At 36.4% G+C, this 27,326-nt stretch overlaps 2 protein-coding genes across 4 annotated transcripts; one reads left to right on the top strand and one right to left on the bottom strand.

The window, feature by feature from the left end:
* The first annotated feature begins 3,256 nt into the window (after window positions 1–3,256).
* On the top strand, window positions 3,257–16,353 carry LOC103702359 (KH domain-containing protein At5g56140). 3 transcript variants are annotated; one of them, XM_088707577.2, is made up of 8 exons: window positions 3,257–3,494; window positions 8,060–8,173; window positions 8,947–9,032; window positions 12,799–12,947; window positions 13,860–13,979; window positions 14,060–14,176; window positions 15,399–15,542; window positions 15,665–16,353. In XM_088707577.2, exons 1-8 carry the CDS (start codon window positions 3,385–3,387, stop codon window positions 15,812–15,814), a joined length of 990 nt encoding a protein of 329 aa, XP_088563703.2. In that variant the 5' UTR covers window positions 3,257–3,384; the 3' UTR covers window positions 15,815–16,353. The 3 variants fall into 3 exon arrangements, with proteins under 3 accessions (XP_088563703.2, XP_008782987.1, XP_088563702.2); XM_008784765.6 differs by lacking the exon at window positions 8,060–8,173; XM_088707576.2 differs by lacking the exon at window positions 3,257–3,494 and having other exon boundaries at window positions 7,745–8,173.
* Window positions 16,354–21,620: 5,267 nt separating this feature from the next.
* On the bottom strand, window positions 21,621–23,453 carry LOC103702360 (nuclear transcription factor Y subunit C-6-like). Its single transcript, XM_088707578.2, has 2 exons — window positions 23,326–23,453; window positions 21,621–22,513 (listed from the first exon to the last, which is right to left on the bottom strand). Exon 2 carries the CDS (start codon window positions 22,495–22,497, stop codon window positions 21,970–21,972), a length of 528 nt encoding a protein of 175 aa, XP_088563704.1. The 5' UTR covers window positions 22,498–22,513; window positions 23,326–23,453; the 3' UTR covers window positions 21,621–21,969.
* Window positions 23,454–27,326: the final 3,873 nt, after the last annotated feature.

A 27,326-nucleotide genomic window follows, 5' to 3' on the forward strand; every position in this document is an offset into this window, starting at 1 on the left:
GATTAAATACCATATATATTAGGAAAACAATGGTTTAAAATATTATAATGCGATTAAATATTATAGCATATCAGGAAGAATATATAATTGAATATCACATTTTTTTATTTGTTTCCAAAAATTGTACATTGGTTTTGTTTTCAAATTTGTTTTATAATTTATATTTTATTTTAATGTAATAAAAATTCATTTTAACTTGAAATGTAAAAGGTTTAAAATCATGGCAATTGCCTATGATTGTATTATCTTTACCTTATTTTTTTTTACATTAGATGTTGTCCGCACTTGTTTGCTAATATCTTGGATATAGAAAGAATATCAAATTGGCATTTTATTATTGGTCAAAATATTCGTGTTCCATAAAGTAGCTCCACAAAATTTTAATTAGCAATACATATATCCACTCACACTTGCATAGTTGCACCATCGAATATAGGGCATTGATGATGCTTGTATTCAATATATCATCTTGATTTTCTTTTTTTCAATAAATTGTCATATATGATTGATGTTGCATGAGGATATAGACTTCTATCAATAACTTTCACATCGCGTAAAGATAGAATACAGTGCAAAATTTATGTCAAAACTAAAAGAAAACCTCATCACCATATTAGCTACCGTTTGGTATGCCTTTTGCATATGATCAGTGACCTTGATATGTCTAGATAGTGTGCTTCCAACATTTTTTCTAGTGCACTCAAGAAGATTTTTTGTCATTCTATATACTTCAGGCAAAATCTATCTCCCATAGCAAGTGAAAATTATCCTCTTCATATAATTGTTATGAGACCATAATATTATTTGATAATAGTTTTTTAGTTTGTATGCAACTAAAGGCAACATTCTTATTAATTAATTAATTTAACATTATAGATTAGCATCTCCAATAATCTTGTAATATTTTGAAATACACATTGTTCCTAAAAAACAATTAGAATACACTCATGAGTGGGAGGGATTATTTGGCATGAATGATTATGGTTGCATTTTTAATTCATTATAAAATAAAAAATAAGTTATTATGACAAAAAGATTAATAGTTTAATTAACAAGAGAGGTCAATCAGCCAAAAGAATAAAGGATGAAGATTTTTTCTTATTACCTATATGATTTACTAATTTATCAATTGTTTTGTATAAATTATTGGATAGTTTTATCTTTCTAACCCCCTCCTCTTGTATTAATTATAATTATGCCCATGAGCTAGTATTTTTTGAAGCACTATGGTGAATTATTTTTAAATTTCACTTATGTATATATCAACAACTTCTCATGAATACGTGTCCATCATCATCACAAAGCATTCTCAATGAAACAATGAGTCACTTAATATAGCACAAGAAAATAAAAATTGATAAATGTACTATTTTTTTCCCAAAAATCTCCCCACAAGACAATATCTAGATGCATTAGTCTTCTGATAGATAAAGTGTATAATGACAACTCTCTAAGAAGTCATTACAGCATTTATGATGGAGCCTTTCATGGTGAAGCCACAAGTTTCTTAATATGGCAAATAAAAATCAAAATTGATTAACATGCTATGTATTGACTAATAAAATCAAATTTGTGCTCTTCACCCCGTTGTACTATTCGTGGTAAGGTACTTGAGTCAATTTTCTCATATAGTAAGCGAATTAATTTAAAATTTCGTTGTTGTGTAGAATGACAATCTCTTATGAAGTCATATTATTAGGATGAATCTCAAAACTAGGAAGCCGTGTCTAGCTTAATGTGGTAAAAAAAAATAGAGGTTAACAAATAAAACTTGATTTTTAACAAGTTTATCCGTGCCTGCATTATAAATACATCTAGCTTTTTAAAATAGGGTCATACTGATGCCTTTTGCCCTTTTTATACTATTCATGGTTAGATTAGAGTGCTAATCTTTTAATATGATGAAGCGAGAAATTTTAAAATTCTATCGTTATATAGAATAACAATCTCCATTAACTTGTGCTAACCGTCATGATAAATGTGAACATCGTAACCATGAGTAGCCTAACATGACAAAAGAAATGGACCAACAAAATAACACTCTACTTTCTAAATATTTATAATCGTGCACTCCTTCATTCTATATCAATTATAGCTAGATTCGAATAGCCTTCAGAGAGGGGATGGGGGGATTCTTTCAAAATTCTACTATTATGCATGAAAACAATCCTTTGTGAAGTCATGCCGATCTTCATAATGAAAGTCTTTGATATTAGCATGATAAAATATAAATTATCAAATAGCCTCATCTTTTAAATAATTTTTTACGTGTGAATTCCTCCTTCTTGCATTAATTATAACTAGAGCCACCAATATAATCTTTATATCAGCATAATGAACTAATTAATTCAAAATTCTACTATTCTCCTTTTTATGCATGACTCTTGTAATTCTATATAACACCTAGAGAGATAAATACTAGGATATCACATCCATCAAAATAGGCATAGTATTTATTAATTTCTAAAAACTATTATGATAATAAAAAGAAGCAAAATTTATTCCAAAAATATATTTTTGCCTAAATGTTAGTTTGAACTAAATTTTAGCATATGCATGCATTCTTTTATATTTTGAATTTATAATTCATTCTTTTAGTAATTGTACATTGCAAAGATAACATAAACATCACTTTGGTCAATAGCTTGATAATATGATTAATATTCATGGTACCAAATCTTTAAAAACAGACATTTATCATAGGATCTTATTTGTTCAATGACTACTTTTACTCATGAGTTTTAAAATTTTTCTTTATTACCCATTAGCTATCAATTATTTGAGGAACCTATATATCCATTGATCACTTGCTATCATAGAAAGATCACTAAAGATACTAGGATATAAAAGGAGCAAAATAAATGGATGGAATAAGAGGGTTGTAGGGGCAAAATTAGTGAAAAAAGTTTGAAACAAGTAGAATATATATGCAGTGGGAGAGAGGTTCGTGCTGGATGTAACCTTTATTGTTATTTAGATAGGGTGGAGTTGCATTTTAAAAATATATATTTTTGCTAATCCAATATTTCCTTAAATGATCAAAATTATTTTTAAAAATATTTCCTGTACTGAGGATATTTTTAGCGATACGGATAAAAATCTATTTGTTGTGAAAATAAATAAAAAATATAATGTATTTGCTTGGAAAAATCCAAAATTTTACTTTCACTCTTTTCTTGCAAACATGGTGAAGTGATTTCTCGATCTTCCACCCATCCCCACTTCCCCTTCTCACCTCCCACTATAAATACCTTCCCCTTGCCCTCTTTCACCAGCCTCCTCTTCCTTTCTACCCCCAGCCGGCGGGGGTCCCCGAGATCTCGCCGGAATTCACCCTGTCATCTTCGCAATCTGCCAGTATCTGGCGTTGATCTTGCCGGAACCATGGCTTCCGGCAGATACATGGCCTACTCCCCCTCCCCCTCCACTGCCCCCCAGTCCCCTCACATCTCCGGCATGCGCTCTGCCACAAACGCGTTCGTCGAGCAGGAGAAGTAGGGCTATTCCTTCCTCCTAAAACCCCGAGTTCTGATTTGGAACGAAAAAGCTCTAATCTCGTGCTCTCCTCCTCTGATCTTTCTTGTTTTTTTCGATTATTTCGCAAATAGATCCATCGAGCTGCCGATCTTTCTTGTTGCTTTAGCAGCAGTTGCTTGCTAGGAGTTCTTGTTATTATAAATTCGATCTTGTTGTGATATACGCATGCTAATCCTGTTTAGAAATTCGTGTCGTCGGTGTTCTGGTTGTGTTGCACTTGTTGATGCAAAGTGATCGCAGATCACGGGCGAATTTTTTTGCTGCTGACTAGTCTTGCATCGCTGCTGTTTTTAAGTTGCGTTTAATTGCGTTTTTCTGTATGCATGTATCTTTAGATAAAGATGGTTCTGATGAGCTCGGTAAATTGGAAACACTTGGTCTGGGAGATGTATTTCCTGTGTTTTAAGTATTTAGGATGGTTGATTAGCAAGATATGATTTTTATGGTTTCCTCTGCGAGATTCATTGGTTTGATGCTTTTTTTTACAAGATCTACTACTTATGATTGAAATGAATTTTGGCTTAGATGACTTCTTTGTATCAATATACATACTTTCTAAATTTTTTGTGTTTCAGGGCTTTGGAACAGTTTATTACTGAGATTTGATTTTTATTTTTTCTTGTCTGAGATTCGCTAGTTTTATGATTTTCTTTTACAAGATTGACACTTGTGATTGAAATGAACTTTGGCTTGGATGACTTCTTTGGTGTTGATAATTTTTTTTCTTTTTCCAACATGCTTGTGAAGGATCTACATTTTGGGGCATCTGTGAGCATTTTGAGTTTTGAAGTCCTTTGCATACATTAGTTAAATAATTTGATATTTATGATCCCCTCCCTTTCTATTAATTATGGTGAGATCCATGAGTTAATTCTTTCAAGCTGCTAAAGTGAAATTCTTTTAAGTTCTACTTTCATATATAACGACAATTTCTTGTGTAGTTGTGTCAAGCATCATGAAGAAGGCTTTCATTATGATGCCACGAGTCACTTTACGTGGCAAAAGAAAAATAGAAACTGATAAAGACACTCCATCTTTGTGCATGTACTTTTATTATTCATATATTATCTAAATAGAGATAGATCTAGGGTCGTGGTACCGGGCAGATCCGAACGGTACACCCTATACCATACCATACTGGTTTGACACTGGTACCTGGTACGCGAGGCATACCAGTATTCGTATGCCAAAAAGATTCCGTACCGTACCGTACCGACACAGTGCTAGTGTGGCATAGGTACGGGGTCCGATACTAAGATGGCGAACTTTATAGATCCAAGGAATCAAATACCAATGTGGGTTGGTCTATACTAGCCATACCGATGTGTACTGGTCTGTATTGGTTGTATAGGATCATATACCTGTATTCGTATAAGGGGCATATGGTTACCATATTGATACATGGTGTTTCACCGCCAATTTGTTGTTCTGACACAAAGAGGTATTATACCAATCTATATCATACTAGTAAGGTACCGATATGGGTACTAGTACCAGTGCTTTAATCCATGGAAATATCTAAGGCTAAAGCATCTATTGAAGATCTAGGTTGAATTTGATTTTTTTTTTTTTTGGTGTTTATTAGGCTTGTGTCAGTGCTTTTCTTCATTTTCCTTCAATTGTATATACATATTTTAGCTATCTAATAGAATGATAGATGATTTTGGTGAGTTATAGATGGGAATACTTGGTTTAGGAGCTGAATTTCTTTGTTTTTCAGGGCTTTGGAACATTTTATCAGCAATATTTTAGTATAGTCTCTTATGAGAATTTCACGAGTTTATTCTTTTGTTTTATGAGAGTTAATACATCTGAATGAGACAAATTTTGGCTTAGATGGCATCTTTGGTGTTGATAAATCATATGTTCTTTTATGATATGCATATGATTTTCAGGGATCCAGGTCCTGTAGATATTGTGAGCATGTTTGAGTTTTTAAGTCTTTTGCATATATTTGTTAAGTATCATTTATTTTTGATCCCTGTAGTGTCAATTATGGCTAGACCTCTAAGTACTTCCAAGCCAATGAAGTCAAATACTGCTTAGATGTTTTGATATATAAGGACAATCCTTCCGAAGTTATATTGGATCATGGAGAAGCCTTCTATTGTGAAGTCACAAGTTACTTTATGTGGCAGAATAAAATAGAAATGGATACATGCACTCAACTTTTTGAAATGCACACCTATCATTTCATATAATCAGTGTTTTAAAATGTGGTGTGTGAGCCCGTATAAGCGTTTGCATATGTTGACATGCTTCATTGACTGCCCCACATTGCCTATATACATTTAGTATATATATAGTCAAACTGTACATGGATTGAAAAGGCAGTCTATTTAGCACTATGCAGACATATATGAGGCTTTGTTAGCACCATGCAACTGCATATATGGTTCTCTTGGCATTATAGGGCCAAATATGTGGCTCACACTTATGTGGATTGTGTGGATGGATCATGTTCAAATTGATGGTTCGTTGGATGTGCATTTCAATTATGCTACAATTATCACTACTAATATTTAGTACTAAATAATAAATATTAATTTTCAGTTGTTATTATTAATATTGATATCATTTTTCAAAAATATTACTATCATTATTATTGTTTTATCGTATGTAATGTATTTTATATAGTTAAAACATGCTAATGATATATGCGTCTGCATATGCAGCCTGCATATTGCATAAGCACTATGCGATCCCTTGGCCAGTCACATGTCACAGCCACTCTTTAAATTATTGCATATAATATATAGAGAGATGTACGACGACAATGCATCTGCAAAAGAGTGTTTCTTTTATTAATTTCAAAAAATACTTTCTCAAAGAAAGAAACCTTTTTTTTTCAAAATTTCATTTTTGTTCACAATGTTGAGCATATAAATACTTTGTTAACTTTGAATTTTGAATATTCTTTTTATTTACTATTTGATGAAGCAAGGACAGCTTGATGTTACTTAAAGTTGAAATCTAAAATATGAAAAACTACATAATACAATATTGTTGTGAGACATTGTTCATCCAACAATTACATTTGCTCTTGGACTGGACAACTCTCTTTGATCATTAAACAACAATCAATGATCTTAAGGAGCCTATCAGTTATTTGATCAATCATATGGAGAAATGTTTTATTGCAGAATTATCAATCCCTTCCTATATTTGTCATGTATTGTGTTACCTGGACACTGCATCTAGCTTCAAAAATCCATATCCGACATCTATTCGAGTCAGATTTGTATCTTACACTTGGATACTTGTGAATATCTATGATCGTCACTTTTAAAGATTGGCAGGAAGTTAAACTCTTCCAACAATGAGCTTGACCCTCTCAGTATTCATTCTTTTTTTTATATCGTTAAGTTAACTAAGAAGTTTGAATGAAAAATATGTATGTTGAAAGACTTAACAAACAGTATCTTCTTAATATTTATTTTTAATATTAAACAAAAAAATATAAAATGTACAAGTATTTATAGTTAATTAAAATTAAAATTATCCTATGTATCCTTGTATCTCCTTTTTCCTTGTTGTTTAGTCAGATGCTTGGTTATGCATCTGAATCCAATTCTCGTATCCATGTCCATGCAACATTGGTCGTGATATTGTAGAAGGATTCTCAATGGTATTGCTAGGTTATAAAAGGAGTAATAATGATGTTTGGAATCAAAGGTTTATGGGGGCAATATTGGTAGAGGTTTCTAAAATAGTTATTCTTACTGTGAGTCCAGAAGAGTTGATAGCAAGATGTTTTTTAAAGGAATGACAGCACTTTATATAGATGTTAAATGGCAGTATTTAGGGTTTAATTGAGGGTTGGAGATCTATGTGTGTTAAAACTTCATGTGGCAGCATCTAAAGGGGAAGAACTGATGTTCATTATTGACTACTAAAATGGCAGAGACAACAGTAATTGGTACATCTTGGCTCTAAACATGGTAATTGAAGAAACCCTGTAATAATAGAAGAAAAAATCCAGATTTTGGAGAGGTATCACATCCTAAATGGGGAGGAAGAGGGGATGTAGTTGCTGATGACGACATTGGACCGTGGGAGATACAAGTGAGTTCAATGGTTAGAACATAGTGATCTCTGAATCAACTGTGACAATAGAAGAAACTAACACCATTGAGATGGGTGAAGATGAATACATAGATAACAATGAAAGCATCTACAATTCTTCTGTATCTGTCAAACCAGCCTGTTCTTCTCTTCCTGAATAGTTTTGGTGAAGTTCAAATTTTCTTTAGACAAATATGTTCCTCTAAATCTGAGGAATCTTTTCCTTGCATAATCAAAGTTCATTTTTTCTTTTTGCCTAATATGAGCAAATTAATTTCATGATCAATAAATTTGTCCACTGTTTGCATGCAAAAATTCCGGTCTATTATTTCCCCTTTTCTTTACAGCATAGAAAAGTTAATGGTGAAATTCACTGTTTTCCTTCTCTTCTTCTAACCTTCCTGTATAACTACCTCCATCTCCCCTTTCTTTTCCTTTGGTGCCCCCATTTCAACAGCCTCTCCACACAAGGAGCTCTTAGGGCACTGGGATTTAGCTGGAATTCTCCCCATAAGCACCACAATCTGCCAGAATCCAGAATTGCTCTTGCTGGTATCTTGTCTTCCAGAAGGTACATGGCCATTCCCTGCCCCAGCCACTGTGCCCATTGCCCTCATACCTCTGGCATGCTCTATGCCAACAGCATGCTTGTCAGGCAGAAGATTGGCTGTTCCATTCTCCCAAAACCCCACCTTTTGCTTAATACAAAAAGCTTTTTGATCTTGTGTTTTTCTCCTGGAATCTTGCTTTTACTTTGGTTTTGGGAATTTGTCTATAGAAATAGTAATCTTTGTTGTATCTTAATTAGTAATTGTTTGCTGCAAGGTCTTGTTATTAAGTTTGAACCATGTTTCTGTCTACATATCTTAGTACATTGCGGAAGATTTGGATGTCAGAGATTGCAGATTATGGGCAAAACTTGATTATTTTTTTCATGCTTACTAGCCTTATATCATGTTTTCCTTCAAGTGCCTTTAATTGAAGTTTTTTAGTTATATTTGACAAATATCACATATCTGTATATATTTTAGTTATCCACTAGATGGTTCTGGAGTTTTTTTATTTTCTCCTGTAATTAGAATACTTGGTTTTTTGGAGGTGAATCTGTGCTTCGAGGCTTTTGAGTAGTTTATCAGCAACATTTAATTTGTTTGCTTTCTTGTATGAGATTCTCTAATTTGACGCTGTTCCTTTACAGTACTGAACACTTTTGATTGGAACTACTTTTGGCTTAGACAGCTTCTTCTTTCTGGGATCCAAATCTTTGGATATTGTTAGCTTATTCGAATAATTTAACTCTCTTTGTAAAGTGTACTTAAATGGGGCAGGGAAATTTCTTCGCAGGCATCTAGCAGAGTTGCTGGCTGAGCGTCAGAAGCTCGGCCCTTTTATGTCAGTACTGCCCAACTGCTATCGATTGCTGAACCAGGGTGAGTTTTCAAACAATATATTTTTCAACATTTTGGCAATATCTATTAAAATGAATTGTTTTGGTGCTCACAACTTATGACTCTTTTGCATTTTGTTTTTCTGATGCCATGCCTCCCACAGCATCCCTAAAGTACATTGTTCTATAGTTCTGAAAATCTTAATGCTTCAATTGCAGTTCAAAGAATGATAACATGGCTAATCTGTTCTCCTTATTAGATGTTGCTTTCTTGTTTCTTGTATGAGTGAATTTCTCTGTAGAATGTGGCAGAGGGATCGCATATTCAACCAATATGTATGAATGAAAAGGTCAAATAATTGAAGCATCTGTAAATGCACTCGGAGTTTATGTTTCATAAATTAGATTAATATTTATTAGTTGAGAAAGGAGTTGATTAGAGGCTCTAGTACTTTGAAGAAATCAGATATGGAGGTGTTATTTGCATAAAAGATATATTGATTGTTTCGGGCAGATAATGTCCTTAGAAGGCACTCTATGAACATTGTTTGCCTTGTGAATGGTTGCAAGTACAGTGGTTAACGTGGTGAAATTTCTTGTTTCTTGGTACATCCTGATGCCGATCTTGGCATGTGATCTTGCTTATCATGAAAAATGAAATATTTGTTGGATTTGTGCTTGTATCTGAGCTGTTGCAAAGGAACTTGACACTTTGAGATTATCAGTCATACCCAGCATATACTTAAACAGAAAGGAGTTAAGTTGTTTGCACCATCACTTTGGAACATTAACTGTTCATAAAGAATTACCTGTGTAATAAAAATGTGGTATATGATATATGCTATTTTGCGATTTCTTGTTAATGCAATGACCATGAGGAACTTTAAGGCATATGAAGATGTTAGGAATGGTGGATCTGGAGTTTAAGTCCCGTGCCTATGTGTATAGTGCGATGATTTGTAAGCAGTTCTCTTAATCTTGAAAAGGAAGCCCCTATCAAAACTTATATACTGCCATATTCTGTTGCGAAATTTTAGCAGTTTGGCTTCTTGCTATGAATAGTCCTAGCAATGGGTATTGCTGATAATAATGAATCATGTCGTTCTATGGGCTATGAACATGATTTTGTGTGTATGGGAGTTTTAAGGTTGGACATTGGTTGGGCGAAGGAAAACCAAGCCTAAATTTTAGCAGTTTGGCTCCTTGCTATGGATAGCCCGAGCAATGGGTATTGCTGATAATAATGAATCATGTCGTTCTATGGGCTATGAACATGATTTTGTGTGTCTGGGTGTCTTAAGGTTGGGCATTGGTTGGGCATAGGAAAACCAAGCCATCGATAAAGGGGTGAGTCTAAATAATGCCTTAAGAGATTCAATGATTTTGTGCAGTGGTAGATAGAAGGAAGACCATTTGATGAGGAAGAGATGTAAATACATAGAGGTCAGGTGTCAAGCATTATGTGGGGAAAGATGATCAAGAACACTACAAATGGGCAAGCCAGAGAATCATGATGGTCAAATTTCAGATGGACTCATCAAATGTTCATTCTATAATCTTGAAAATCTGAAATAGGCAAGGGATGCTCAAAAACCATAAAAAAATTCTAACATAATTAAAAAACTATCAAGAGTTTGTGCGAAGGATTTAAGAACAAGAATAGGTGAAATGGCAATCTTTGACCGAAAATGCAACAACCTAGAAATATAACTTGGAATGTATACCTTAAGGTGCAGAATTAACTAAAACACGAAATATTTAGAAATATATGCTTGACTAGAGATTCAAGAGGGTTCGATTAACTACCCTCATATAATCTAGAGTTAAATTTCTTCTACTACATTGTTTGGGTTTGATCATGTAAGAAAGAAGCTTGAGGAAATGGTGGTAGGATCTCATAAGAAGACATTTTGGCCCTAAAAATACCTAAAATAGTCCTGTAATGGAGTGATTGAATTTTTAGATGCCAACACATTACCCTAGAATATTAAACTAGATGATATCTGCTTTAGAGTTAAAAAAAAAAAAATCTAACATTAGGGACATGTTTAGTTGGTGGGAGTTGGGCTTTGGAATGGAAAGGGGAATGAGTGAATCTCACTCTAGTTGTTTGGTTGGGGGGAGTCTCATTCCCATTCCAGTTGGGGATGGCAATGCCCCAATCCTCCAAAACCCAATCCCGGCTTTGCCCTCGCTATTCAAATCGCATTTTGCCAGGTTTACTTAAAAAATTAATTTTTCAAAAATACCCCTATGTTTAATTGGTTTTCCAAAAATGTCCAATTGGCCATTTCAATTTCGATTCTGATTCCAACCACGAACCAAAGGCGTTGAGGAATATGACCATTCCGATTCCTACTCGAATCCAAGCCTATTTGGATTCCAATTCTGATTTTGATTTCGGTCGCAAACCAAACACACCATAGATCTTACACCCTCAAGATATGTGACTTGAGCTCCAAGGTGTGGTTGTAATCCAACAAGGTTTTTGACTATTTTTGGGATTTAGCAACCGTTATCCAATGAGGCCAGAAGAAGCTGGTTGGTGAGGGTATGTCTATGAACGAGTCATCATGACATTTGAATTCAGTCTTGGAGATCTCCATAAATGGCTGTATTGCATATGACATTTCTCTGAACTTTCTCACTAATCTAAAGCTTTGATATACCATATAAGTTGAGGATTAAGTCATGAAATTTGCCAATATTTTGTGAGCATAAAGCCAAGTAGGGCATAAACAGAGGAGTCTCACCCAAAGAGTAGGTTACCATGTGAATGGCTGAAATAGATGCGTACTTCTAGTAAGGTAGTGATGGGGTGACTATGAACGTACGGAAGAATACAGAAGGGATTGTGAGAAGGCAGATGGAGTGAGGGGGATGTTAAGGTGCTTGCTTTAGGAGGGGAGAATAAAGGGAGGATGAAGAGGTTGGTAGAGAGGAAGAGAGAAGGATGCATGTAATGTCCAAGAGTAAGGTCAAAGGGAAGTTGAAGAGCAAGAAGGGATCTACTTCATGCAATAATTAGCTTCTAGGAAGAAAGCAATCTCTCTCACTCTCCCACCCACCCCACCTTCTCTCTGTGTGTGTTCATGCACATATGTGTTCCTTAGGATATATGGTCAAGGAAGGGGAAAGGTGAAGAGATGTTAGGAGGCAGAGAGAGAGAAGGTAGGTTAGGAAATTTCTTTTCACTCTAGTTTGGTCTAACTACATGGAAGCCATGAATCACTAATTTGGATTGAGGGGCATTTTTGTTCCTAAATTTCAGCCGAAGATCACTACTCTGGGTGATATTGGAAACCCATCCTCAAGGATGGATTTAGGATCACTGGGTTGGGCAGAAGAGGGGATGATTTGTTCCTAAATTTCAGCCGAAGATCACTACTCTAGTTCATATATATATGTTAGATTGTTTTATTATGCAATGGGACTGAACAGTCTTGGTTGTGCTACTCTTTTTTGTAATTTAAGGGTAACAATTTTGATATTAGTTAGTATGGTGCATTATTTCCCATGCAGCAATTAAAGCCCTTCCGTTTTTTTAATAATGGTATTACATATTTCTATGTACATGATATTTCCTTATCTAGCAACCTATTGGATTTTCAATAAGCAAAATATGAGCTTTCGTCATATTAGTTTTTTTTTCTTTTTCCAAAATTACAATTATTATACATTTAGACTGATGTAGTAGTGATTTTTGGGCACCAATTCAATTAACCCATGCCTGTCCATTTACTGCTAACTAATTTCTTAACAAAAGCTAACTGGTACATCTTATGCCTGGAATTAAATTTGTGGAGCAGAAATTTTGCGTGTAACCACACTGTTGGGGAATGCCTCTCTTTTAGATCAAACCGGGCTTGAACATGGTAGCCCGCTGACCACTGGAGGACTGTTTTCAAATGGAGGAGCAGCTGATATGAATGGGTGGGCATCACCATTTCAACCAGAAGTACGGATACTAACCGTTAACATAACTCTTTTTTGCATCTAATTTACTGCTCACCAGAAGCGTTCCTGACATAATTTCTTGCAATTCATGCTAACCTGAATTAACTGTCCTGATTGAGTGGTTGCATTCTTGATTTAGCATTTACAGTTTGCTGACTTATATTAACCATCGTGTTTTGAGTATCTGTTCATTGATATAGCTTCTTACATTCATTTGAAGTTGAAAGTAATTGTTGTAAGCATGATCCTATGGAATAGACTATTATTTCTCTTACTGGTTGTGTAACATGAACATTTAGAACCAGTGGGTCTGTTGTCCTGATGTTTAACATATTTATCCTTCACCCCTTTTATTCTGTTACATTCTCAAACTTATTATCATTTATTATGGCTTAGTGCTGCCTGTCAGAACTGTATCCCTAAATGTTAGGATTGGTTAGCCATGAATTGCAACAGTGTATGTAGTTATTCTCTGAACTTCAGTGGTAGCATCAAGTTTTGTCTTCCTAGTATCGGGGTAGACAATTGCTTCTCTTTATAGCCTGAATTTTTGATAACAATGTAGTGGCTATTTTTGGTGTTCATTTTTAGTCCTTTTGCAAGGTGGACCTGGAGTCTTACCATATGTTTTCTAGATGTAGAATGCATCTGAATCTTTCTTTCTTATGCACCTTAATTAATATGCTTTGTGAATGTGAAATTTTCTTGCATCTTCTTCTCACGTGATTTTGAACTGTCTTTTTAACCTTCATAATGTGTAGTTATGTCTTTACATGCATATCCGATAGTTGCACTCAATCTTGTAGAAGCCAAACAAATGAAAGACACATCTTGATATTGACATTTACTTGTTTCAAATCTATTTGCTGTTCGTCGTATTATTTTATTTAACAACATCTTTACTAAACTGCAGAGGTTAGGATTGTTACAGCCTTCATCAGCACATGGCTGGTTTGGACCACAAGGCAGCTCCTCAGGTCTCATTGTCAAAAAAACTATCAGGGTTGATATTCCTGTGGACAAATACCCAAATGTATGCAACAATCTTTCCTTTCCTCTTAAATTTTCATTATGTTTGACAGCATTCATGAACTCTTCTAAGTTGTTCTACAGTACAACTTTGTTGGGCGGCTCCTTGGTCCTCGAGGAAACTCTCTCAAGCGAGTGGAAGCAAGTACTGAATGTCGTGTCCTCATTAGAGGCCGGGGCAGCATCAAAGATCCTGCACGGGTAAGAATTACGCTTGATTATTACTGATTCTACATCCAGGCATCTCTATTAATCTCAGTGTGCATTTTCCTATGTAAAACAACCATAACTAGATGCTGAAGGAAGTTGATGCAAACAAACAAGTGTAACTTATAATGTCCGTTTATGATTTGAAGATCTGGGCAAATCCGATAAATTCCGCAAGAAATTATATTACATTCCTGAAAGCTAATGTGAATGCCATATAGCAAATCTATAAATTGGACTTGGAAATATGATGCCATGTCTAGCAATTTGGTTATTTTCTAAATTAGTGTTTATAATTGGGGAAGTGTTTCTTTGAGTTCTAAGATGCTTCTGAAGTGAAATTTTCGGCTGCCATATCTAAGAGAGAAACAGATGGTTGGTTTGTGGATTTACAGCAATCTGATTTGATCATGCAACATTAATTCACATTTAAAATTACACTAAACAATTATTATTGGATTACTCCTAGGTATATGTTGTTTTTGTTGTTCTTTCACACTCCTTGACGCCGTTGCTTGTGAGCATATAGTTGTCAACAAAAAGGATGCTAACAGAAATTTAGAGTTTGTTGATCTACATGTGAGGTTAGGATAACAACACTGTTCACAACATCTATACATGCTGATGCTATATAATAAAAGAATTTTTTTTTTTTTTTAAGTCTGTACTTGTATTTTTGTCCCTACCTACACTTTGAAGTTAGATGGCTGGAGTCTGTTTGGTTAGCCTACCGGTGGAGCAATAAAAGCTGAGCATTTTGATGATTGTTTATTATGAAAAACAGATAATTCATTTGTTTGATAGTTTGTGACATGTGGACTTCAGGAAATCCTAGTTTCATGATATTGCTATAATACAAAAAATTCATCCCAGGCGTTTTTCTGATCTGCTCATATGTGACTGCAGTACAATGAAGAGTTATGTGTCTTTACTAGCAACAATGGTAGAGTTTTTACAAGGGAAAAGGGAAAAAAGCAATTTGTAATTGAAGTGGATAATTGTCATGCTGCCCCTTGAAATGACTTTGATTTATTCACCCTCAAAACACTCTTTGCCTGACAAATTTTTCATGTGTCTAATCCTTGATATGAGAGGTCTTGTTCTCCACTACTCTTTGCTTGACAAATTTTTCATGTGTCTAATCCTTGGTATGAGAGGTCTTGTTCTCCACTACTCTTTTCGACACAACCACTTCTTACACATTGCTAAATTGCAGGAGGAAATGATGAGAGGAAAACCAGGGTATGAGCATCTGAATGAGCCCCTTCACATACTAATAGAAGCAGAGTTGCCGGTTGAAATTGTTGATGCTCGCTTGATGCAAGCTCGTGGCATTCTTGAAGACCTACTCAAGCCTGTGGTATTGCTTCCTTTCCCTGCATCTAAGAACTAGTTCTCAATTTCCTCGTCCAACTAGTTTTTAGCTACCGAAAATTTTATTATCATCATGTTCGTCGCACAATCCTTTTTTTTTGTCCACAGGATGAATCGCTAGATTTCTTCAAGAAGCAGCAACTTAGAGAGCTTGCTATGCTCAATGGAACACTCCGTGAGGAAGGTGCACACACATCACCTTCTGTCTCCCCCTTCCACAGCAGCCTCAGCATGAAGAGGGCCAAGACGAGGGGGTAGATCGAGCGAGATTACCTTGTTGCTGGCCCTTCTTCTGTGGGCCATCCTTTTCTGCTCTGTTACAGCCATATCTCCATTAAAGGTTGCCATATCAAATCCATGCTCTGATACACTAAGTCTGTGCGATGGGATGAAGGCATGCTCTAACTCGGGTTGTCTGAAGTGCGTGTTCCTGCTACTGGGGGTGGGGTTGGGGTTGGGGATTGGGGTTGGGGGTGGATGGATATGGGATACAGACAGCAAACCATTTTGGGTTGTGGAATCTGCCTATGTTTGTACCTTACTAAGTGAAGAACAGATACTTGTCTTTGTGATCGTAATAGAGTTAATATGCGTGTGTTTTATAGTTTTGATACCATTATGGGTGTTGTATAGAAACAATAAGTCTTAAGAGTTTTGTGTATAGAACTGTGTGACGGCAGTCCGTAGTCACCGAAGGCAGGTCTGGGTAGTTGAGTGTCCTCAATGTTTACTGTTCTACATCTCATTTATTATAGTGATTTCCTCCTGATGCATGTATCTGAATGCAGCTTATTAAAGTCCCGAATATAGCTTGTGAAGGAATCATTCTCATTGGATGTTGCATTTGCCATCAATGCCTGATGGAAACTTGAGCAGAAACAGTGTTGAAGCCATATGATAGGTTGATTGATGCGCATTTGTTTACTTGGAATTTTGCACAGCCATTCCATGTGTTTGGAAGGCATGTGCTTTGATCTGTGGTGCAGGACTAAAGCAGGTAAAAAGCACACAGTGGGACTGAAACTAGGACATCAAATGACCAAGGCACTGGAGCTGAGGAATATCTATAACTGCATCCAGGACTGCAAATTTGCTATATTCCTTAACCTCCTTAGCACGGAACCCCTTTACGGAGATCACGCTTTGTCTTGAATTTGATCGTTAAGAGGCGCAATGCAGGAGTTTTCCCCGCCATTGCTGTTAAAAAAATTCTCTCAGTGATTAAGCCGGCCTCCAAAACAGTATTATGATCTGACTTTCCGATCATCGCACAAGTCCTCGATAGGTTTGAGGTTTCTGAGAAAATGGGGTGGCGTGGGGCTTCGTTGCTCCACAGTTCAGAATTGGTGACGTGTCACACGAGAATTTCTGGTATCAAAAAAATGTCCCTCCGCATCCTCTTCTCGTTAACCTTCCTATAATAAAAAATTAAATAGAAATTTATGTAATAGAAGAATAAATTTATGGAGATTCATTTCAAGAGGTTTTTATCTCGCCGGGCATCTAGTACGCTTGCATCGTAGAACATAATAGATATTTAAATATAAATTGATGTAATAAAAAAATAAATTTATGGAGATTTATTTTTAGAGGTTTTTATCTTCTCGGACGTCTAATATGCGTAGTAGCTCATGAATGCCACCTGCTTTTAGCGGGGGCCGACAGCGCTGTCATATGTGGAAGATGTGGAGAGGCCGATCTAGTAGCACCTGATGGTGCTAGCCAAGTTTTTCCGCTTCCTCTACCTCAAGGCCTCCATCTTCACCCACAATGATGGCCGGACGGTGAACCACGTTTATGTGGACGGCACCATCCTTATGGTGTACCATAGCGTCATCTACAATATCCCCACAATGATATGGCTCCTCGAGGCCTACCTCTACTCCCCGGCCGCTGTATTCCTCGCATGTCCTATGACATGGTTGCCAAGCTTGGCCACGTTGGCCGCTCTAGCTCCATCCTCCTCTCCTACCTCCAAAATCCTTCTATATTAAATAAATATTAATATTAGCATTAATAAGTGATATATTAAATTTATATTAACAATAAGCAAATTAATATTTATTATTATATTTGAAATATTAAATATTTAATAGAATTAATATATAATTCAATATTCAACATATTACTTAACATACCAATCAAGTCTTAAATTAACTTTGATTAATAGTAATTATTAATATTTATTAAATATTGATAATTCAAGACTAGCTTTAATACTTCGATCATCACATAATATGCGATGAAGCATGACAACTATATTATTTTATATGTTAAATCATTAAAAATAAACTTGCAGGAATCGAAAATTCTATAATATGGATTTTGCTCCAAGTTAATGCTACGATAATTCAAACATCATCATTATAATAAATAATAAATAATCAAAGAAATTGCAGAAAGAAATAAATAACATTTATCTTTATGAAATAAAAAAATCTAAAAGTTAAAACATTAGAAATAATTGAAGGAATAATTAGAAAAATCGCAATACTAACCTAAAGGCATCACCCTTGTATAAAAGAAAATGAACAATAGAAATAATTACATACTAGTAGAAGTTAATATTTAATAAATATTTAATGTATGCATATATTAAAATATAATATATCATGAATGATCGAAGAAGTAATCAAAAAAATTAGTAGAAGTTAATATTCAATCAAAAAATTCTACATAAAAATAATTAAAATAATTAAAAAAATATGAAAAATACCCAAAGAAATAGTGAAAAATACCAAATTTTTGGCTGCATGTCCTAAAAGGAACAAGGTGAAAAAGATGCAGAAATAGAACGTGGAGAGGAGGCCTGGCTTCATATAGCCTTGGACTCCTCTCCTAGTAGGACTCAAACAATAAAAAGAAAATTAAAAAAGGGAAGAAAGTTTCTTCAATAACCAAGAATGCCTCCACCGAACGGACCAAGCATCGTCGCAGGCTTCTAACCGTTGTTTAGAATTCATTTCCGACGCCTCCAGGGATGTTGGATGCATTCAAATAAATGTCTCTAGATTCTTCAAAATCTCTGTTACGCTTTAACACTAGAAATCTATTACTAATTTAAAACTCTTATAGAAAAAAAAAATCTGAGAGGGTGCTCACTCTTTCCCTCTCTCATCTCTCGTTGCGATTTCTTGGGAAGACGTGGGCACCTCGGTTTCCTATATTGGCTAGATTTTCTTTGGAAGACCTGGGAGCCTCTGTTTCCTATTTTGGAAAGAGTTTTACTTGGGAGTCCATACGGAGATAGAGATTAGCGTGTCGTTTTTATGAGAATCCCGTTGATAGGAATTTATGTTGGAAACTGATTCTGTTGCTGAGACTCTACAATATCACCCGGAAATATGTTTCAGTTTTTTTATGCAATTCTAGCATTAAGTGAATCTTAAAAATGACAACAAACTATCTGTTTTAATAAGCCTTCAGATAACATTTAGTAATAAGCTATTCACATGTTCAAATGGGCATATTATCAAGTAATAAATGACTTGGGATTGAATCACCAACTATCATGATTACAAGCTTAGAACTGCAAACACGCAGGAATTCATTTGTAGCAAATACTGAAGATGTTGAGACCGACATGTATAAATACCCAAATGTCTAGCTAAAAATGTTTAATTAACATCTAAAATAGAAGTTTCCTGAGAATATTTGATACAATTGCTTGGATAATTGTTGAATTTTCCAAATCCCTTAGCAGTAGTTCACATACTCTTCCTTTGGATATTAGAGAGCACTGCTGCAGTCCCTCCAAGTCAAACATACATCAATCACTATATGATAGACATATAGGTGTTTTAAGTCTTCTATTAGACATAGCCATTGGTTCAAAAGCAACATAAATTACCCCTATGATCATAAATATAAGAGTGTCAAGGACTGTAGAACAACCTAACTTATGGGTACAAAGATTATCTAGATACAACCTTACTCTCCATATCATAGGTTAATGAGTCCGTCCAAAGGGGAAGTTCTCATAATCCCATAACAGTCAAAACTATATTGCCATGGCAGCAATTCTATAAATCCAGCAGATCTTGAAAAATTCTTTCTAAATAATGTCAGCAGACTATTGTTGATATCTGGTATCCAGATGCTGATCTCCAGTAGAGAGTTCATGGATTAAACCAAAAAAAAAAAAAAACAAATCATGGTTGATTTCTAGTATCCAGATAATTAACACAAATGAATTCATTTCATGCTTCTCTGCATTGCAATGATCTTGCTCATGCATTCCTTGTGCTATGGCAACAACAATGATGCCAAGGCCGGCAAGTTAAATATCGCAAAGCTGCGTATATTATTTTGTAGAGCCACAATCAACCAAATCTTGACTTACTCTACCAAAATTACCTGTGATAGGTTAATAAATATTTTCACAGTTAAGCACACAATTCTGCTAACCACAAATCATAGAACTGAAGTTAACAATAGTAATCTCAGATATCTCATTTTGTATAGCACAGATGATTCTGTAGATCCAAACGAATTTATCATCCTTTTAAAAATATCAATGAGACATTAATACTTGCATGATTAAGCATCCTGTCTCACCCTTCTTCACCCCAAGGCAAACAATTGCAGCAATGTCACAGCAGGCATCTTTGTGATTTCATTACACTATGATGGCTCTTTAGATCTAGTCTTTAGATCATCTATTTTGACAGTTCACAAATCACCTCAACTAGAAACTCCATTCATTAAATGTAATATCATAAACACAATGCACTGAAGGTCCTCTTTGGAAAGGATAATGTTGGTTTCTTCCTCCACAATTTATCCATTAAAACGTTGTTTCCATGTTTACGATTTAAGTTTTTGACCTCTGTAAACTTTAGCTGGAATCTAACTAAAAAAAATATGCACCTAGATCCGGGAAACATAATTCCTGAAAACAGTATTACCATGCCAAGGCAGCTAGACAGGTCTTACAGCGAGGATGTGCATGCGAACCAAAACAATAACTCCAAAAAGACAACTAATTTCAGAAATACACATCAGGATTCATATTGAATATTAAGTATCATACTTCAAAATGCCTTTCACAATCAAAAGGTAAGTGACCCATTCAATCCTAAATACTATTGACAAATATAATCAAACACCTACCAATTCAATCCTAAATAAATCCTAAATACTATTGATAAATATAATAAAACACCTACCAATTTCCAAGTGCATGCACAACACATGGACAAGATTTAGAAACTGTACTAACTAAGCGATGGACCGATTTTAAAGTTGAATTGTCTACTAGGCCCCAAAGAATAGTTATTTAAATTATAAGTCAACATATTTAAAACTTGCATTCGTATCATGACTCATACTATATTACAATATTACTACAGTGCCCCTTTGTGATCCTAAAACATTAGAATTTAGAGTGAGGGCCAATATAACAAATAAATAACCAACTAGAGAATTCAATGTTTGTAATATGATCCTTAATGCCTTCCACAACATCCAAATGTAGCAAGAATTAGACCATGTTCTCCATTAGTATGCTTATGGGCGATGAAAGTGACTAAAAGGATCGCATGAACCATCAATTTGTGAGTCTCCCATGTAGTTTGGGCCGTTTTTTATTTGTTTCACATATATATGTACATGTCTACATATTTTAGTAGCTACTTGCACATTATCTGCATGACACCATGGTATTCGGGGCCTTTTCTCCTTAAATTTTTAGTATATCCTTTCTCCACAAATAAGATAAAGGTATCATGAATCACATGTATCTCTCAGTAACATTGTCATGTTAACTTAAACTCTAACGTATCAGTTAAACTAAGCTTGACAACACGATTAAACAAATCACTGACTCGCATACTGATGGAACAAACATAACAGACTAAATGTCTAACCGAAACCTGCAAACTCTAGATGCATAAAATTGATGATAAAGGTAGTAAAAACATGATAAAGGTAGAGGCGACTGGCAAAAACTAAAGGAGTAGGATTGTCCTTTCCTTTCTACTCTGTCCACATGCCACAACATCAAAATTCCGGCAGGCGAATGCATTGTTCATCATGCAGTAGCTCAATCAATAATGCTCCTGTCTTCCAATAATGTGCAAAAGTATATGCATATCAATTTGTTATTCAGTCGAACCGATAAATAACAAACCATCAGCAAGCCTTACAATGATACATGGCATGAGATACATTTGTCACTAAACATAGATTGAAACTGATGGGGTAAATTTGAATAAAAGAAACCCATCCACATAAAGCCCACAATAAGACAAGACAAGCAAAATATAGTGATAACTTTGATTCTCTTCCAGCACCATCACAACAGACCAGTCCCCAACTCCCCATGTTCAAAACTAAATCTACCAGTCAAAGCAAACAACACAACATAGGAAAAGGGGGAATAGTTTGGGGGGACTCACAGTGCCACCATGCAGCTACTGCGGGACATAGTAATATGAGAGAGGATCGGCCGGAGGGGCCCCAAGGGGGCGGGGCACGTCCTCCTTCCCCTCCTCCCTCGGCACGATGTCGACAAGGAAGTCAAAGACGTCAGTGCGGGTGATGGCGGCAGCGATGTCATTCTTCTGGAGGGTGCGGCGCTTGTTCTCCTCGGCATGGGCCCAGGAGCGGTGGGTGAGCTCCAGAATGAACATCTCGCAGGCGCGGGCGAAGACGACAGGGGCCTCGGCGGCGATCATGCGCACATCCTCGTCAGCCTTCATGATCTTCTTGATGCGGGCGAGGGGCAGGCTGTGGTTCTTGAAGTCGGTGGTCTGCTCGATCTCACGGTACTGGTCGGCCCAGAACATCTGCAGCTGTTGCTGCTGCTGCTGTTGCTGCTGGTGGTAGAGGTGCTGATAGGCCTGGTAGGGGCCGCTGGCGGCGGCGGCGGCGGCGGCGGAGTAGGGGACCGGGGCGGCGACGCCAATCACCGAAGAGGTGGGATGGCCCTGCTGATCCATTCCGTTAGGTCTCGACCTAGAATCAAACACAACCCAGGCGTCAGAATCCGATCTTTTTGAGGAAAGATGAAGGATTTGGGGGCATCAAACACAGCCAAGGAGTCAAAAGTCAATCTTTTTGAGGAAGTACGAAGGAATTTGGGGTATATGACACAAGCGTGAAACCCCGATCTTTTCGAGGAAAAACGAACGAACTTAGGGTATCGAACACAGTCCAAACGCCAAAGATCCGATCTTTTTCAGGACAAATGAAGGGTTTTGGGGTATCAAAAGCCACCAAGGCGTCAAAACTCGATCTTCTTGATGAAAGACTCGGATTCTGGTAGTATCAAACACGATGCAGGCGTCAAAATCCGATCCTTTTAAGGAAAGAAGAAGGAGCTTAGGGTATCGAACACAACCAACGTCAAAATCCGATCTTTTTGAGGAAAAACAAAGGGACTAGGGGCATCAAACACAACCCAGACGCAAAAATCCGATCTTTTGAGGAAAAACTAGGATTTTGGGTATCAAACCCAGCCGTCAAAATCCGATCTTGTTGATGAAAAAACGAAAGGATTTGATTGAACCGGGGACAGGAAGAAGATGGGATCCGGGCTGAACTGACTGGGGGAGGTGGGATTTTTAGTGGAATAAGGGAGAGTATAAGGGGAAAGATGGAATCTTTTGCGAAGGGAGTGAAATTTTAGGGTTAGGGATTCGATTGAAGGGGCATGGGATTATCATGGGACGCTAGACTTCGAGAACGAGGTTTAAACGGGAAACATAGCTTGGTGCCGAAGAGGACAAGAAAAGGGGGGGAGAGAGAGAGAGAGGGGAATTTCCTACCTTGCGGACGGAACGGGGATTAGAACAAGAAGAAGAGAGGGAACAGGGGAGGACGGGATTAGGAAATATTAGGAAACGGGGAACTTATTGCGTTGGGGTGGAGTTGGGCTTGGAATGCCATCTACGCCTTACGGAAAGTATTTACGGAAGAGCAGGGCACCGAATACGCCGAAAACTCACAAACATTAGTACGTGTCTCGGGCCAGTTGTCGACTGCTAGTTTTATGTGTATTAGATCCCGCAATATTAGATTAAGGTTGAGTCCATGATACACTTTAATAATTGTGTAACAACCAGGACCTCACCCAAAATAGCTAGCCGGAAGTATTATTTAGGTTCCTTGATCCTGTATAAGTACCCAAGATTTACCCAGCGAATAACCGATGTGAGACTAAACACACGCCCGCACGGGTCCTCACATACTCCCCTCGTTCAAGCCCTGACGTCCTCGTCAGGCTAAGGGTTCAAATCCATTCAAATCTAATCACAAACACCACAATCGGTCTATGGTCAACCCCAATGGATCTGTGCTGCAGTGTCCTCTAGTCCACATAAGTTATGGGCCGGGTCCGCTCTGATACCATTTATAACAACTCAGAATTTCACCCAAAATGGCTAGCCGGAAGTTATTATTTGGGTTCCTTGATCCTGTATAAATACTCAAGATCTATCCAGCGAATAACCGATGTGGGACTAAACACATGTCCGCACGGGTCCTCACAAATTGTGTCTAAAACACTCCTTTTCCAATGCAACTCACGAAATCTCTCTTCGTATCATGCCTTCATTAACGAGTTTACATGGTTAAAAGATACTCAAAATGGTTCAAGTAGTTGGCGTTTGGTTATCCAAATGAAATTACCGGAATCCTTATTTCGGAGTAATCTGACCTATTATCTCATTTGGTATGCTATGTTCCAGCGATTAAAGATTTCTAAGTATCGTTGAGTAATCTATTTGGTATTTTATAAAAATCTAAAATCACTCACCATATAATACCAAAATTATCCCTAACATATTCCATAAAAATATATTTATTGATCATATAAAATATATTATTATAAAATATTAATATATTTATCAATTATTAATTATTAATATATTTTATAAAAATATATTTATAAGTCCTATAAATTATTAGTCCTATAAAGATATATTAATTATTATTATAAAATTAATAGTTTTATTTATACTTATAATATATTGTTTTTTATACTAATAATTAATTTGATTGAAAAATTTAAGACAAATAGAAGTAATATATTAAACACTTTCATTATATAAATATAAAATATAAAAATATATATATATATACTATAATTTAAAATTATCATTGTCTAATAATATGATTAATAATATATTATAATAAAATATATATCATCAATATAATATATAATATTGACATAATTTATTAACAATATATTGATATATCAATTTTTTCTGCTGGACTGAAATGTATTTTTATCCTCAATTTTCAGCCCAAGATCACTATCTTGAGGTAATTTTGGTATTCCATCCTCGAGGACGACTATCTCATCATTGAGCTAGGTGGTGATTTAAAGAGTGAGCATGATTTAAAACCACGACCACATAAGATCATTATGGTGCAACCAAATACAGTGATCTCATCATCTCTATCCATATCATCCTTATCTTAAAATGATCACCCATATGAATTAGACTTCTCATCAAAAGCCACATGTATTATTTGCAGTGCCATCCGCATTATATTATGACATGAATTGGATTTTCATATGTTTAAATTTTCAGAAAAGTTATGATGCAAGGGTCCATGCTATATTATGGGGATTTTTTTTTGGGTGCCTTTTAACGGAGAGCTTGTTCTCCTGGAGACGGGAAGGAGGTGTCTAGTTGGCTCTGTTGTTTTAGAATTTGCTTTTTTTTTTTTTTCTCTTATGAAATTCGAATCGACCCATTCTAAAGTTATTTTTAGATATTTAGGAATATAAACTTAGTCTAGTATCTAATTTTATAGTTTTGTTGGTTGTATCGGTCAAATTTAAATATTTTATAGATTTTTTAGCCCACCCATCTAAATAGATTTTTAGCAAAAAAGTTAAGCATAATAAGAGGACGGCAAGGAAGAAAGAGGTACAGCCAAGCAGCCTTTTAGTGGTTATGACAAGACTTATGTGTTCAAATTAAAATATTTTGAAGCTTAGTAATGTTTAGCCATGAGATTCTTTAAACCAGGAATAAAAAAAGTAGCAAATAAGATAGAAATGAAATTCTTATAGAGTAATAAATGTCAAACGATGATTTCTCCTAAGTATCAAGAAATAAATAAATAAATAAACTTTGATCCATATAATATTATTGATCACTTAATTATAGTTGATCAATGTTAATTATTTTTAAACATAAACATTTTATTTATGAGCAACCAATATGTCACCCACACATTTGAACTGGTAAGCTTTCGAGCAAAGGACACTAATGTTAAAAAAAAAAAAAAAAGTTCAAACAAATCTCCCTTTTTAAAAATTTCGATCAAACTGGCTTTTTTTTTTTTTTTTTTGCTAAAACGGATGTATCATACATAATATGTACGGATATACCCAAAAAAGTCAAAAAGTAATACACCACGGAGAGCACTAGGCAACTCCACCTCGTCCATCCATAGGTGATCCTCGGAGTGGTCAATAACAAAAGTAGCCACCCAATCAATGGCTCGATTGGCCTCCCTGAATATATGCCTCGCCTGGATCGCCATCCCATCAGCAACCATGGCCCGGATGTCTCTTAGCAATAGGTGGTAATCACCAACCCCACCCGATGCCTGTAGAATCCATTCAATGACCGTCACAGAGTCACCCTCCAAGATGACCTCTTGCTCCAGCAAAGCACGCCGAATATACCTCAATCCCAACCAAGCCGCTCACAACTCCTCCGCTGGCACTGAAGTGTTGAACAAGTGGCAACCTCCGGCCGTGATCATCCTGGAATCGGGGCCTTTGACAATGAAGCCCATACCTCCATATCTGCCGCCCTGCAAGACGCATCCGTCGAAGTTGACCTTAAGGAAACTTGGGGGTGGATGCTTCCAAGTGAAAAACACCATACGGAGCGCTCCATGAACGGATGTAGAGTCTCAAATGTCCCGAGCTATCAAAGATCTATCCGAGCAGATTGCCTGAGAGGTCTCCACTGCTAGCATCCGCACCCTCTTTGCCGTCACCCCAGGTGGGGGGCTCCTCTCACCAAAGGTCCATACATTTCTTGCTAACCAGATCTGATAAGCAGTATAGGTTCCCCGCACTGCCTCAAGTCGGGACTGCAAGGCTGCGGCCAAGCATCGAAGGATCTGGAGAAAGGACGCCGCGTGACTCTACAAGTCCATGGGGAAGCCTGCCTGCTGCCAGATCTTCGTGGCCCGATGGCACTGGAAGATAGCATGGTCCAGTGACTCATCCATCTGACACTTTGGGCACTGAGGGTGGATACCCATCGCCCTTCCGCTTAGCAGCAATCTCGTCGGTACCCCAGGCGACCTTTGAAAGGAATAAAGTTATTTTGGGGTGCAGCCCAAACCGCCAAATCCAATCAAGCTCCATCTCCAACTCCAACAATTTAGGCGTGATTCGTTGAAGAAAGCTACGAGCTCTCTCCAAAACTACAAAGCTCCTGAAGGATAGCTATCGTTTTTAAGTCGGTATGCCAAATCGTTGAATAATAGGAATGGAGTGATTCGGTTAAGTCCAAATTGCCAGCTTCTAAGACTGACTTGGTCTGAGACTAAACAAGTCCTTGCAAAATTTGCTACTCCGACTCACACGATCATACTCTCTTGGTCAGCAAGGTTTTTACACGTTACACGTTAGCAAGGTCTTCTTACTCAATTATCATAGTCATCTTTGGTGCCGATTTCTTCATTCAATTACCATCATCTTCTTTGTTAATTTGTTGTCATCGTCTTTGATCGCTATTGCAAGTTGACCCAATTTTTTCGAGGAGTGCATGTGGGGCAGTTCGGGTCCGGT

The sequence above is a fragment of the Phoenix dactylifera genome, chromosome 11, assembly GCF_051530095.1.
Source record: "Phoenix dactylifera cultivar Ajwa chromosome 11, Ajwa_hap1_PhDact_Kaust_v1.1, whole genome shotgun sequence".
Lineage (NCBI taxonomy): Eukaryota > Viridiplantae > Streptophyta > Magnoliopsida > Arecales > Arecaceae > Phoenix > Phoenix dactylifera.

Coding starts and splice junctions, on each gene's coding strand:
- LOC103702360 (XM_088707578.2), bottom strand. CDS start 22,497: ATGGATCAGCAGGGCCATCCCACCTCTTCGGTGATTGGCGTCGCCGCC.
- LOC103702359 (XM_088707576.2), top strand. CDS start 7,881: ATGATCAATAAATTTGTCCACTGTTTGCATGCAAAAATTCCGGTCTAT. Junction 8,174..8,946: donor GGTATCTTGTCTTCCAGAAG/GTACATGGCCAT, acceptor ATTTCTTCGCAG/GCATCTAGCAGAGTTGCTGG. Junction 12,948..13,859: donor CATCACCATTTCAACCAGAA/GTACGGATACTA, acceptor ACTAAACTGCAG/AGGTTAGGATTGTTACAGCC.